We start from the raw sequence: 16,206 nt of genomic DNA, 5'->3' as shown, positions 1-16,206 counted from the left end.
GTCACAGTTGGAGGTCATAGGTCTAATTGAAGTTTGTCTTGAACATTTCTTCTTCATGCATGGTGGGATTTTGATGTAACTTGGCATGAATGTTCACCATTATGAGACGGAGTGTCATGCGCAAGAACCAGGTCCCTAGGTCAAGGTCACACTTGACAGCTGGCGGGCTCGACATTCTACCCTTGGGCATACTTGTTTATTTTAAAGCTTTTTTGTGACTAACTTTGACATGCATGGAGCAATCCTTTTTTATTTGCATAAACGTTTGCCTCAGTGCGTCTGAGTCCTGGCCCCTGTCTGAAAGGTCAAGGTCACACTTAGGGGTCAAAAGTCATTTTAAAGATTGTCCAGGCTGTATGTTTGACATGCATGGAGCAGCCTTCTATTTGGTAGAAATAGTTGTGTCAGTGAGACAGAGTATCAGGTGAAAAATTATCTCAAACTTCTAGGTCACACTGGGGTCAAAGGCCATAACTTTAGATGCATCGAGCTATCTTTTTATTTTATTTGGCAGAAAAATTCCCTCATTGAAACTGCATATTGCCAAAGGACACAAGTCAAGGTCACAGTAAGAGTTAAAGGTCATGTGCTATCTTGTCAGTGCTGTAACTTAACTTGTATGAGCTTTTAGATTAATTTACTGAAATATTTCAGTCGTTGAGGCAGTGTGTCAACAGTTAAAGAGCTTGACAATGTTGCCCTCTAGGAATCAACATTCAAGTTCAACATCAGTTGTTACTTCATCAGAATTTCTCACAACTGAAGTGACTTTCTCTTGCATCTATTTGTCATAAATTCACTTGCTACTTATCTTAAGATGATAAAAAAATAGACATTATCCATGTCTACATATTTTGAAGAAAAAAATTGTTTGAGGAGCAACAGTTTTAGAGAAGGGATTTTCATCATTATTGACCTAAATATATTGCATAAAATTTATCGCTTACTGGAAATTGTGATGTAAATCCTAAATAATGATTTCAAAATTAAACATCAGTAATAACAAGTTTATGTTTATTTTGTAATTAAAAATGTTGCTTCAAGTATTCATAAAAAAATTTTGCTGAATATCTTTCAAGCATTTTCATTGTGGATCAATTTACAGTTCTATAAATTTCTGCTAAAAAAATCCAATTCATATTCAGTAATTTGATCATTGCACTTCAGCTATTTAAACTGTTATTACATTTTTATGTTTTAATGAGTATAGTTTGTTTTACAGGCAATGCTTGGGAATGAAATAAGTGGTGAAGACAGGTCTATACCAAACAGGGGAGACAATTCATCATCATATTCACATCTTGTGAAGGAAGACAAGTCCATTGAACTCTCAGAGATAGAAAACCCCATTGAATCCTCAAGGGCAGACAACTCTGATATAATCATTTGTCCTGTCCAGGCAATGTCAGACATGTATAATGAAATAGTCGGCACAAAATGCCGGGCACCATACATACATGAATGGGGAGCAAAAACACATGGAAATGCTTTAATTGCTGGTGTAGAAAAAGACTCAGAGTTAGAAATTCCAAAGGTATGCTTGAAAAATACATATATATATCTTTGAAGTAAAAGCAGTTTTAGCTCAACTATTCAAAGAATAGGGTTGCTATTCTACTCGCCCTGGCGTCGGCATTTGCGTGTCCTTTCTTGGTTAAAGTTTTTCAGCAACCTTTGTTTTTCTTTGTTACTATTGCTTATATCTTACTGTAACTTCACATTAACATTGTTCAGCATGCAAACAAAGTATGTGCAGAAGCTGGGCCCATTATACCCAAGGTCAAGGTCACCAAGGTGTTATACTTAAGTTATTTTTCAGGTTAAAGTTTTTCGGGGAACCTTTGTTTTTCTGTCATATCTTTGTTACTTTTGCTTATATCTTACTGCATTCTCGCATACCAGAGGTCTACCGTGGTTCCCCGGATGAACCTCTGGCACATTTTGCCGATATTTGTGGTTTGGTTACATTACAGGTAAAACGTTTCAGCCAATCAGCGTCGTTTCGCGACAAACTGTAGCGAACCAATCAAAATCGTCCGTGAAAAGCGTGACCGCGTCCTTTCATATCGATGCCGACTTACGAGGAATATTATTATTTCTTCAGGTAAATTTCTTAACATCGAATAACAGAAATAAATCTTTATTAATCGCAATCGTGGAATATCGCCTTTATCCATCGTTAGCAACTACATTTCTTACATATTGTTTGAAATTTCAATTCGGCGTGCCAAATAGTGGCGAACATTGATTGGCTGAAACTTCTCCCGGTAGTAATTACGAGTGCGCATGCTCACCAAATAAACGACAGAAATAAATCAGAGGTTCGTCTCGGGATTTTGACGAACATCTGATGGATGAGAATGATCTTACTGTAACTTCACATAAACATTGTCCAGCATACAAACAAAGTATGTGCAGGGGCTGGGCATATTATACCCAAGGTCAAGGTCACCAAGTTGTTATACTTGGAGTTATTTTCATGTTATTATTAATAATTTTTTTCATAAGCTTTGTTTATAGACATATCTTTGGTACTTTAAAAGTTAATGACTTGAAATTAAAAATATTTGTTTATAATCATCATCTGCATGTGTGGTTACAATCCTCTTAACTCTAATTGTATTTTTGACAGAATTATATAGATGATTGATTTATTTCTAGAAGAAGTGGTTGTTTATTTGCAAAATATTTAAAGTAAAACACTAATTGCTGGATGTTGCAAAGAGATGACCAAAATGCTTAAGCTATGCAGAGTTTCTGTGATCCAAACTGTAAATATATGTAATATGGCTAGGGAATGCTTGAATTGCTCAAAATAGCCAGGGTTCTCAAACCGTCTGTGCTTGAGCAAGCAATATTTCATAGGAATACTTCATGTACATTACTCCTGTATGTTTTTTTTTAGTTTTAGATATGTAGTAAATTATAGCCCTTACTGAAAGTTCATTTGCGTAAGACTTTAGATGAAGTTCTTTGAAATCTGTCTGATTTAAGTACAGAGAAACTTAATGCCATTTAAGTGTTTCAGGTCAAATAAGTGTATTGTAGTTATTGAGTGCCTTTGTTGTGTAATACAGCTATTACACATATGCTGTTATGCTGTGTTACTTCCTTTTATGTGTTTCAGGTCAGGGTGATGTTTTGTAATCCTACACATATGGCAATGCTGCCATGTAAATACTTTCTAGGTGGCAGTTGCAGATTCAGTGAAGGAGAGTGCAGGTAAAGGGAGATAATTTTACTACTGTAAGATTTCGCTGACAGTCTTAACCCTTACCCTGCTAAATTTCTATAATGAACTTGTCCATCTTTCAATTTGGACAGTACCATTAACTGTTAAAAGGGGTGCTTACCAAAGTGATACTGACTGAACGGCGAACAGTGCAGATCATGATCAGACTGCATGGATGTGCAGGCTGATCATGATCTACACTGGTCGCAAAGGCAGAATCAATCGTGTCGAGCATGATAAGGGTTAATCACCTGGAAAGGACAGTTGCTTGCTTTAAACCATTTGCACTGCAGGTTCTAAACTCTACATAGGAAGTACAATTCTGTCATGTGAAGAGGCTTTCAAGATGTATGGAAAGTCAGTGGCTTAACCCATGTCATAGTCTGTGCCTGAAATGATATCTACTTAACCTTTAGCCCACTAAATTTCTAAAATGGACTGGGCCATAATTCAATTTGGGCAGTACCATTTATTATTCACAGGGGTGTTCACTGAAAATTTTTGATCAGACTGCAGAATCACTTGCTGCCAGCAGACTAAAGGTTAAGGTCTTACTGGGGGCCTCCTTGGTTAAGTTCACTGTCTTCAAATCACTTGCCCCTCACCTATGTGGGTTTGAGTCTTACTACTTGTGGCATAGAGTTCTTCATTTGAGGAAGCCGTAAGGCTGGCTAATGAAAGATCCCTGGTTTTATCCAGGTGCCCTTCTGTGATGAAATAATGCCCTAATGCACCTAGGCTCTTCCTCCATGATCAAAAAAATGGAAAGTCGCCATATGAACTAAAGTTGTGTCGGCGTGATGTTAAACACCCTCTCCCCCCCCACCCCCACTCTCCCACTCACTCACACCCACCCCAAAAAAACCCACCTAAATAAGGTCTTACACCACCATTAAAACAAAAGACAATGTTAGGTATGCTAGAATTCAGCTCTTGGGTATTGTTGTATATTTGTTACATCCAGTCAAAAAATTGACATTTGACATGATCGTTTTTAGAGAAAGCAGAGGAAAATTCATTTGGAATGATCTGTCTTTCTGTTATGTAAATCTAAGTGTGATATTTTAGGTTGCACACCATGCATTTTAGATAAAATGGGTAAAGTTGTTTACAACTGTTGAAACACAGGAAAGCCATTTTGCATTTTGTATGTAAGATTAAAATGTCTTGCACTTGTGAATATCAGATTTCACATTTTTGCTTGTTGGTGTACCACTGGTAAAATTACACTTTGTAAAAGATATTCTTATACTAAAGCAAACTGTCTAAGATGTATATCCCAGTTTTTTTCCACATGGCAGGAAAAATGGTCCAAGTGGTCTATTTATGATGGAGAAAAGGTGTCTTAGGAAATCTTACTTTTAAATGTACATAAAGTACTGTAAACAGTCAGGGGTGTAACTGTTTCAAGTTATCGCAGTTTATAACCCATTTGAGTTATTGCTAATATTTTCATAACTTGTTTCAGTTATCATAAAATATTACAAAGCCCTTCTGTGCCAATTCCTCATTTTGAATGTGACTAATGCAATTATTTCCTGAAGCCTCGAACTCTTATCTTTCCAGCTATGCAGTAAATTTTTTTACGCAAGGCTGATAAAGATTTATGCAAAAGGTTTAAAGCTATAAAACTCTTAGCATCCTATTATGCTTATCAGCTCATGATCAGACTAAAAGAGAATTTGATTAACCACAGATTGCTACTTATTTCACTGTATAGGTCACTTTGTGAGAACGGCAAAAAGACTTTTTTTGAATAACACCTGAGTTGACTTATATTTTATAACTTATACAGGTTATAAAATGCTAAAAAAATTACTGAAATAGGTTACATAACTTAAAACAGTTACACCCCTGACTGGTAAAAGCACATATTATTGCTGGGTCAAAATTTCACAAATTTTAAATTTTGAGCATGTTCGCGAGGTTTAATATTTGCAAAATTGTAAAAAAAGGTATCATACTTTGAATTTGAATTATACTAATGGTGAATATTTACACTAAGATTAATTTTCGTGAGATGTAGGGCCTCACGAATATAGCAAAAATTAAACCCTCACGAAAATTTCTGCTTTTACAGTACCTGCTTGCCATTTTTATGCATGATAACACTAACAAGTGATGAGTTTTTTGGGCAAAACATTTATGTTATGTTGAATACAATTCTTTACAGTATAATTCCAGACCACATGTATACTTTTCACAGCTAGAATAGGAGCTGAAAGGTGGCTAGGTATGCATCAGTAATTCAGCAAGAGCGTGTGATTGTTTTTCCTCCATAAATAATATCTGATTTTGGTTGAAGTAGCCAAATAAATTTCACTATAGATATATAAGTTGAGCAAGAGTGTAGTATACGCATGATATGAACTTGAAGCTGACTCATTTTACCTTTAAATTTGCAGGTACAGTCATGGTCATGTTGTCCCCTTAGAAGATCTTCAGGAATATCAGGATCCAGATTATAGGTAGGTCACATGTTAAATGATACACAATATTGATGCAGTTTAGTTAATCCCCCGCCACGAGTGTTGTGGGGTTATAGGAATGGTCTCCGTCTGTCCTTCTGTCCTTTCATCTGTCGTAACACTTTTGTGTCCACTCCATATCTCCTAAACCCCTTGAAGGATTTTCATGAAATTTGGGTCAAATGATCACCTCATCAAGACAATGTGCAGAACTCATGAGTCAGTCTTGTCGGCTCAAGGTCAAGGTCACAACTCAAGGTCAAAGGTTTTAGCCTTCCATTTTGTGTTTGCTCTATATCTCCTAAACCCCTTGAAGGAATTTTATAAAACTTAGGTCAAATGATCACCTCATCAAGACGATGTGCAGAACCCATGAGTCAGCCATGCTGGCTCAAGATCAAGGTCACAACTTAGGGTCAAAGGTTTGAGCCTTTCATTTTGTGTCCGCTCTGTATCTCCTAAACCCCTTGAAGGATTTTCCTCAAACTTGGGTCAAATGATCACCTCATCAAGGAGATGTGCAGAACTCTTGAGTCAGCCATGTTAGTTCAAGGTCAAGGTCACAACTCGGGGGTTAAAGGTTTGAGCCTTCCATTTTGTGTCCACTCTGTATCTCCTGATCCCCTTGAAGGATTCATATGAAACCTGGGTCAAATGATCACCTATCCAAGACGATGTGCAGAACTCATGAGTCAGCCATGCCGGCTCAAGGTCAAAGATTTTAGCCTTCCATTTCGTGTCCGCTCTATATCTCCTAAACCCCTTGAAGGAATTTTATAAAAACTTAGGTTAAATGATCACCTCATCAAGACAATGTGCAGAACTTATGAGTCAGCCATGCCGGCTCAAGGCCAAGGTCACAACTTAGGGTCAAAGGTTTGAGCCTTCCATTTTGTGTCCACTCTGTATCTCATAAACCCCTTGAAGAATTTTCATCAAGCTTGAGTCAAATGATCACCGCATCAAGAACTCATGAGTCAGCCATGTCAGCTCAAGGTCAGGGTCACAATTCAAGGTCAAAGGTTTGAGCTCTGTATCTCCTAAACCCCTTGAAGGATTTTCATGAAACTTGGGTCAAATGATCACCTCATCAAGACAATGTGCAGAATTCATGAGTCAGCCATGTCAATTCAAGGTCACAACTCAAGGTCAAAGGTTTACCCTTGCACTATCTATAACATATGCGAGGGATTTAGCTGCCTTTCAGACTGCCTTGTTAGTTATTAATATTTAATTGCACCTGGTATGCTTTCAGGGTTAGCTTAAGTTCAAAATTATCTTGGGCTCAGGTTTTGTTTTCAGTTGTCATTTCTGTATAGAGTTAACCATTAGCCTGCAAAATTTCTATAATGAACTTGACCATCTTTCAATTTGGACAGTACCATTAACTGTTAAAAGGGGTGCTTACCAAAAAGATACTGACTGAACGGCAAACAGTGCATATCTTGATCAGACTGCATGATGATCATGATCTACACTGGTCAGTGGTCACAAAGGCAGAATCAATCGTGTCCAGAATAACAAGGGTTAAGGAAAAAATTTACATAGCAAACATCTGTTGGAAAAAATGAGTACTGTATTCAAAAACAGCACACAAACCTGATGTAAAGGGATTTTTTTTCTTTTCAGCTATACCAATATCACATAGTAGACAGCTTCTTTGCAAAGTAGTGGTACAAATTTTAGTATAACTATAAAGATTTTAATGTACAGTAAACCTCACTTATAAGGAACTCGGATATAAGGAACACTCGGTTATAAGGAACAGTTTTCAATTCCCCAATCTAATTCCTTCTTTATTCAATGTAAAAATCCTCGGTTATAGGGAACTCGGTTATAAGGAACACTCGGTTATAAGGAACACTTTTTCCAGTCCCAAAGTACGAACTTCAATGGAAAACCCCTCGGTTATAGCGAACAGACATAAAGAATAAAAATTACTGAAAACCGGAAATAAACAAACGATCGCTGATGACGTCAGAGTAACGTCGGCACTATCACGCGCTTTCATGCGCATGAATTAACACAGAATATTTCATTTCTATGATCTTTAGTGTGTTAATTTACGGATATGATAAAAATAAAATATAATAATGTCATCAAATTACCAAATACTAAACATTAGCAGACTTGTATTTACTCAAGATTATTGACAATATTCCTGCGTGGAGGTTGAAATAAATGTGCTAATTACACGTGATTAACAATGGCAAACAGTCCAGTTTACCAATTTCCAATTGTAAAAATTGTAGCAGGTGCTAAAATGGACAATAGCAAAAGTATAGGTATAATTTACACTTTAATCCGTTATCTAGTCACTGTATGTCATAAACACCCTACTTTTAAATTTTAATGGGTAGTCTAATTTAACATTTTTGTCATAAAAAACTGAACATTTATTTTATATTAATATTGTTGACTATTCATATAACATGCAGTCAAGCAAGATAAGGAGAGTAACTGCAACATATCTTATAGTCATCATATAGCGCTCTGTAAAAAGAAGATAGAAATAACCGACAAAAATAAACATAAATTACGGTCATTCTTACCGACGACCATTTTGGCTTGGTTTAGGTTTAACGCCGCGTTTCAACACTATGTCAGTCATATATATATAGGCAGTTTACCTTACCATCTCTCCAGGAAAGGACCGGTACTAAGCAACTTCCTCACATAAAGATTCAAGGTCGGCCCGGAGTGTGAACACTTAGCTCTTATGAAACGTCAGTCAAATAGTGTTCGCTATACAAATTGTGTTCGTTATACAAACCTCGGTTACAAGGAACTAGTTCGCTATACAGATATAAGGAACCTCGGTTATAAGGAACAATTTTTAGAGGTCCCTAGCTGTTCCTTATAAGCGAGGTTTTCTGTACAACCATTTGCATTTGTTAGGCCTCCATTATTGTTTTCTTGCAGCATGTTGAAGTTAGAGTCCCGTTGCCTTGCTAGGTATGATGATGATGATCTCTGGTATAAAGCTACCGTGGTTGACCTCCATGATGATGGTGCCACCGTTATGTTTGATGATTATGATGATAAACCTTTGTACTTGGCATTCGAGGACATTTTACCTCTAGGTTTGTTGTCACAAATTGATATACACTGTTCATTTATTAATCTTGTCATCTCAAATTGATACATAATTTTAGATGTTTCATGTGTGGAATCAAGTGATATTTTGATATCATTCGCATATATTTAAAAAGATCAACCTAGAGCATTAAGTATACATTCCACAAATAAAGATTGGATGCTTTTCTGTTGGGGTGTTTCACTTTACAAAATGTATTTTCTTAGTTATAATTAAGTAACCGTTTTTGTATCTTTATTTTAGCTAATTCTTCAGAAGCTTCCAGTGATTCAGATGATGACATCACAGATAATCAGCCAATCAGCAGACAGGATTCAGATGAAGATGATGAACTTCCTGTGTTTCTATGGAAACCAAAGTCACATGGTCTTGGTGATCTCGGTCAATGGGAAGCTCATACAAAGGTTTGCTTTGTTGAATATGTAATGAAACTTTAATCTGTACCAACAAAAGCTATAAAAATAAATAGATTGGCAAGTTGAACGGCATATAGAGCGAATCTCGCCAACATCTCATGGGAACTGAATGAGATCTCGTTTTACGGTATATAAAACAGAAAGCAGAAGGATAAAAATTTGTGTCGTAAAGAACTTTCTACCATAATCGTTCATTTATAATGTTAATGGTGTTTTTAGCTCACCTGAGCACGAAGTGTTCAAGGTGAGCTTTTGTGATCGACCTGTGTCCGTCCGTCCGTCGTCAACAATTTGACTGTTAACATTCTAGAGGTCACAATTTTGGCCTAATCTTAATGAAACTTGATCAGAATGTTAGCCTCATAAAAATCATGGACGAGTTTGATATTGGGTCATCTTGGGTCAAAAACTAGGTCACCAGGTCAGATCAAAGGAAAAGCTTGTTAACACTCTAGAGGTCACAATTTTGGCCCAATCTTAATGAAACTTGGTCAGAATGTTACCCTCAATAAAATCTTGGATAAGTTTAATATTGGGTCATCTGGGGTCAAAAACTAGGTCACCGGGTCAAATCAAAGGAAAAGCTTGTTAACACTGTAGAGGTCACAATTTTGGCCCAATCTAAATGAAACTTGGTCAGAATGTTACCCTCAATAAAATCTTGGACAAGTTCGATATTGGGTCATCTGGGGTTAAAAACTAGGTCACCGGGTCAAATCAAAGGAAAATTTGTTAACACTCTAGAGGTCACAATTTTGGCCCAATCTTAATGAAACTTGTTCAGAATGTTACCCTTAATAAAATCTTGGATGAATTCGATATTGGGTCATCTGGGATCAAAAACTGGGTCACGAGGTCAAATCAAAGGAAAAGCTTGTTAACACTGTAGAGACCACATTTATAACTGTATCTTCATGAAACTTGGTCAGAATGTTACTCATGATGATCTCAAAGTGCAGTTTGAATCTGGGTCATGTAGGATCAAAAACTAAGTCACCAGGTCAAATCAAAGGAAAAGCTAGTTAACACTCTAGAGGCCACATTTGTGACCATATCTTAATGCAACTTGGTCAGAATGTTAATCTTGATGATCTATAGGTCGTGTTCAAATCTGGGTCAGGTAGGGTCAAAAACTAGGTCACCGGGTCAAATCAAAGGAAAAGCTTGTTAACACTCTAGAGGCCACATTTATGACTGTATCTTTATGAAACTTAGTCAGAATGTTAGTCTTGATGATCTTTAGGTCAAGTTCGAATCTGGGTCATATGGGGTCAAAAACTAGGTCACCAGGTCAAATCAAAGGAAAAGTTGGTTAACACTTTAAAGGCCACATTTATGACCATATCTTAATGAAACTATCTTGATGATCTTTAGGTCAGTAGGTCAGGTGAGCGATACAGGGCCTTCATGGCCCTCTTGTTTTAATGTTGTTAGTATTTTCTACACGGGGAAGGAATGAATTTATGATTCAAAATTTGAGTAAACAACAGTGGCCGTTTGAAAATTTGACCCAATTTGGTCGGCCGTATTGCCAGTGTTATACTTTAATAAGCATCTGTTGATTTGATCACGGGTGATCCAAGTCAGCAAAGCGCTTCAATAAGATAACACTGGTTAACGCGGTGATACGAGACTACGCAAGATTATCTCCTGTTACAATTCTGTGTATTTTATACTTCTTTGGTACAAACAGTTATTTCATAAGCAACATCATCTGTGAAATTTGAGCTATATCTTACAGTCTCCTTGGTCTGTTGGTTAGAAGGCTGACTTTGACTGTCCCTCCATCACTACAGATTCAAGCCTAGCTCAAGGTTGAATGTTAGGATGTCATTCATCTGGCTCAAAGATCATTGGTGGTTTATCACTTTTGAAACTGGCTTGAACTATGTTGATTTGATTTAAATCTTGAACAGAATAAAAAATACTCAAATTTTAATATATCTCTTTGCTAGGCATATATCCCTCTGCTCTGATGGCTGGTGCACCAACTTTTTGTGGTTAAGATTAAAACGTGAAGAATGAAGGAAGTCATGCACCATTTTGTTGCAAATGGTTGATAAATGTAAGAGATAAACTTGCGGTAAAAAGAGCATTTCTCTATGCAAGGTTATTTGTATGTTAATCTGTATCAGCACTGACCGAGTTAGCATTAAAAAAACTTTTAGATTCTTGTTTTCTTAAACCTTTGAAAGAAAACAGGCCCTTTAAAGGGAAATAACCACCATTAAATAGTTAAAAAGACATGGGTATTATGTCCTCTTTCAGCTTTAACAGTTGGGAGTCTTTTATTTAAATATTAGCTTAGTAGTTTCGCATAATGTGACACAAATCTGTAGGCATGCATGAATGTAAGTATTGTTGATAAGGTGTCAACAAGTGAGTTTAGAGGCTGTTGGTTTCAAGATTATTGAATTCATGACCACACCTCATATGGTACCATTTCCCCGGAGTAGTATCAACAGTTATTCAAACAAGATTACCTCTTTATTCATAGTTTTAGCATAAACAAAAATACATTAATTAGCATAAATATATAAGTTTGCGTTAACAAAAATATGTGTTAGCTTAAGCAATTCTTATATTTCAGGGTATCGGCAGTAGATTGTTGACTAAGATGGGGTACGTGCCAGGACAAGGGCTTGGTAAGGCAGGTGAAGGGCGTATACAACCTGTTCCTATACAACTTCTACCTCAAGGTTAGTAAAGCAGTAAATTACCATTACAAAAATAGACAATGTGTTAAGATGGGGGGTTTGGAAAGCCCAAATTTTTACAAGTAGGGTACCTTGTTTATCACTGTGTCAAAGATTGGATATGTGCAAGAACATGGACTTGTTAAGACAGGAGAGGGATGCGTTCAACTTTCACCATCTTCTACCTCAAGGTGGTAAAATTGGTAGTAGGAATTGTTAAGAAATAAATGATTGGCAAAATATAAATTTTGCATGCTTTAAAAAGTTGTTTTTAGCTTAACAGAGCATGAAGTGCTTCAGAGTAAGCTACTGTGATCGCTCACCATCTGCCCATCTATTGTTCTTCCATCGTCCATCCAAACGGCATCTCCGCTGAAATGAGTTGGCAGAAGTTGATGAAACTTGGGGTGGATGGTTTTTTGGGGGGGCGATCATCTACAAAAACTGTTAAAAGAAATTCATTCCATGTGATATTCTAGTTGCCATTGCAACCAGGAGGAAAAAGTTTTAAAATCTTCTCCAAAATCTTAATGCCCAGAGCTTAGATTTTTGGTATGTAGCATTGTGTTGTGGTTTCTACCAAATTTAATCAGGTCATGCCCCTGGGTCAAAACTGGCCTCACATAGGGTTCCCTTGATTTACATAGACTTATATAAGAAAAACTTTTGAAAATCTTGTCTGAAATACTAATGCCTTATGAGCTAAGATATTTTGCATGTAGCATTGTTAGTGTTCCTCTACCAAGTTTGTTCAAATCGAGCCCCAGGAGTCAGTATTGACCTTGCCCTACTGTTCACTTATTTTACATATACTGATATAGGAAAATTGTCTGAAATATCTAGCGGCTGAGCAAGGGTATCTAGCATGTAGCTTTGTGTGTAGGTTCACTACCAAGCTTGTTCAAATCATGCATCTGAGGTTAAAGCCCCTTATTTTATATAAACTCATATGAAAGAAAACATTAAAAATCTTTTTGTATGAAGTTGCAAGAGTCAGAGCTTAGAGATATGGTATGTAGCATTGTCTAGTTGTTCAGTAACAGGTTTGTTCAAATCAAGTCCCTGGAGGTCAAAACTTGCCCTGCATTGGGTTCATTTGTTTTACGTAGAATTACATGGGAAAAACTTCAAAAATCTCCTTGCCTAAAACCGTAAAGCCCTTTGACATTTAGCACTGTGTAGTGGTCTTCTAATAAGTTTTATTCAAATAATGCGTCTCGGGTCAAAGTTGGCCCCACTCTTGGCTGTGACATGTTTTTCACAGACTTATGTAAAACTTCAAAAATCTTCTTGTCTAAAAGTCTCAAGGCCTAAAGCTTAGACATTTAACATATGGCATTGTGTAGAGATCCTCTATGGAGAAGTCATTTGCTCTTTTGAGTCAGATAAGCAATATAAGGTCATCATTGCAGTCTTGTTTATCGTTAATCTAGACTTAACAAAATTGGATAAGTACATGTTCTTAGCTGTAACTTAAATGTTACTTTTAAAATTTGGGATTCTCTTTAATCATGGACAAACATCTAAAAAAAATAGAAACAAAGATCTATACATTTTATTTGACTGTATCTTAGCAAAAAGGTGAACACTCAAGCAAAAAATTAAGCATACTTTTTATTGGCTCAATTTCTTCCTACCACAGATAAGTACAGTTGAAACTCAGCATCTTAAATTTCAAGGGACAAATCGTTTTACTTTAAGATTACTAAAATTTAACTTAAAAAATGGTACTTGTTAATGGCTTAAAATTTAACTTAAAAAATGGTACTTGTTAATGGCTTATTTTGCTCAAAGTGTTACCATATCCTTGAGTACATGTTGAAATGTCATATACATTGAATAAATAGTGAGACTACTGGCATTTTTCATTGTTTCATTTATGTGTGAAAGAATTTTATGTAGGCAACAATTTTTTAACATTGTCATGTCAAGACATACTATAAGTATGTAGGAATTTGTGTGAATCTGCCATTTGATGTTTCGTCTTTTTGACATCACTCATCTTTATCATAACATAGCGCAAAAAGGTCAAAAAAATAAACTTAAAGTATTGTTAATATTTTGTTGGTGTTGACCTTTTTAGTATCATTCAGGATAACAGATATTTCAAAATAAGTAAGTTTTAGGTACCGAGTTTCAACTGTAAATAAATTCTTCTTCTTGCAAAAAAAATATATCATAATGTTCAGAAAGACCATAGTTGGGAATTGTAACATGTTATATAGTCTTAATGTAACATGCTTAGATTGTAACATAACATGTAACTTTTTTGTAACTGATACAGTGTAAGAGTGTAACTTTTCAGTGTAATCTCAATCGTACAAAATAAAAAACAACAGAAAGAAAATTTTATTTTCAGTTTAATCAACAAAGCTATTTTTACATGCTATTATTAGTTACTGAAGACATGTGAAAATTATTTTGAAACATGATTTTTGCAGGTAAATCATTGGACAAGATCATGGAGTTAAAGGAAATAGCTGGAGAGAGAGACCTATTTGATGTAATGAAGAAACAAGAGAGAAAGATGAAGAAACAAGAAGAAAAACTAAAGAAACAGTATCAAGTCGGCAAGCAATATATGCCCAATATGTTTGACTTCATCAATAAAAAGCTGCATGGGAAAAAGGGTAAGCAGATATTCAGTATATTAATTAACCCTACTTTTAATGACCATGGTAAATTCCTACAAAACCATGTAATAAGTTGTAAGATGGCTGTTAAATAGCATGCCAGTAGTATCGTAAGATGGGAGCAAATTCCTCTATCAAAGCCCATGCTGTATAACCGTATTATTGCTTAATCTAGGGCATGTCATGTTTTTACCTGGAAATCAATATTGTTTTCATCTTCATTGTGAAGAGTTAATCAGTATCGCTTTTACACTCTGACAAGGTATCTTCCTGATCTAGATTTGCATTTTCATAATTGAAACATAAAGTAGGAAAACTTGTTATTGTACTCAAGGGTTTTGATTTACTGTTGACACACGATTGTTCACACATCGAGGGCTTGGCGCAAAACTATTGTATCTTGTTCTTTATTTATATACACTTACAATAGTTTTGCACCAAACCCTCGACATATATTTCTTATAATCAGGAAATCATAGTTGTAGCATATCCAGGTGTCATTACAATGCTAATGTAGTACATAACACAAATAGAACAATCTCTCTGAATTCAGGGTAATACAGTATGTATGCCATATGAGTTGGATTCAGTGTCCAATCAACATATATGTGAGTTCTGCTTAAGCCGGTGCTAGGGGGCGGTAAGAGGTGTTGCACATTTCATTACCTCTCATGAACAGACTCTATCAAACAAAGTCTGCTATTATTCTTCTTGGTTGCATTCTTTGCTTCCAAAGGATCTGTTTACAGATTTTATTTACAATTAACAACAAGTAACCATCCTTATACAGATCAGTAAAAATAGAAACCAACCAGACTTGATCTGTATGCAGACATTTAAAGGATTTTCTGAGTGTTGATGCAGCTTAAACTACTAGAAATATGACCTAGAAAATGTTTATACTATTCAGTAACATTGGCTTCCACTTAGGGACAACTTCATTTAATTTTTATCACAACATATCATTTATTTACAGTTATTTAACATTGATATAAAAACTTGGTTATATATAACAGATAGCATTAGAAAGAATTCATAGCAATTACAATGTTTTTGTGGACACACAGAAATATTCCATTCAATTAGGTTACAATCTGTTTGTAACTATCTGACTTTGGTATAATAGCCACTGAATTTTGTCCACATCTGTGTTGTGAGGGGAAAATGTCTGTTATTGCCAGATGAAGTGAGTTCTCAGAAACCAATACTTTTGAAAAATAATTTAGTATGCAGACAAATAGGCAAATTCCTTTAACTGAAGAATGATGCACCATTGACAATCACGTAATCTTAAAACGTGTGTCAGTATTTTTCCTCTATACGAATATTGTTGAATTATCATAGTAACAATAAATAAGCCCTGTATTATATTAAAAACTTTCTATGTAAAACCTCTGCATAATATTTATATGATTACGTCATATTAGTAAGTGGGTAATAAAATCATTCAAAGCAGTGGATACTTGTATAGACTAGATTTCGGAAAACTCAATTATTTCCCAGCAGACTTTAATGTGTCTATGTAAATGTAATTGTGCAGAAGTCAAGTCAGGATTCTGAATTGTATTATCATATCTTTTAACCTTTAGCCCGTCTAATTGAAACATTGCCATTGGTCAAGTTTAAATTTGTAGTCTTGAAAACAATCAGTTGGAAACTTGAGT

The 16,206-nt window shown here is 35.7% G+C and overlaps 1 protein-coding gene across 1 annotated transcript in view; it reads left to right on the top strand.

Moving 5' to 3' along the window:
• LOC123550331 (zinc finger CCCH-type with G patch domain-containing protein-like) overlaps positions 1–16,206 on the top strand; it is a 56,600-nt gene that overhangs the window by 6,043 nt on the left and 34,351 nt on the right. The window contains exons 4-10 of the mRNA XM_045338763.2: positions 1,223–1,534; positions 3,128–3,222; positions 5,638–5,700; positions 8,623–8,783; positions 9,041–9,201; positions 11,804–11,912; positions 14,351–14,539. Of these exons, the coding sequence (XP_045194698.2) occupies positions 1,223–1,534; positions 3,128–3,222; positions 5,638–5,700; positions 8,623–8,783; positions 9,041–9,201; positions 11,804–11,912; positions 14,351–14,539 (1,090 nt within the window). The remainder of the gene's footprint in view (positions 1–1,222; positions 1,535–3,127; positions 3,223–5,637; positions 5,701–8,622; positions 8,784–9,040; positions 9,202–11,803; positions 11,913–14,350; positions 14,540–16,206) is intronic.

Source organism: Mercenaria mercenaria, chromosome 15 (genome assembly GCF_021730395.1).
Source record: "Mercenaria mercenaria strain notata chromosome 15, MADL_Memer_1, whole genome shotgun sequence".
Lineage (NCBI taxonomy): Eukaryota > Metazoa > Mollusca > Bivalvia > Venerida > Veneridae > Mercenaria > Mercenaria mercenaria.
The sequence above is the reverse complement of the archived record's forward strand: the minus strand, read 5'-3'. Positions and strand labels throughout refer to the sequence as shown.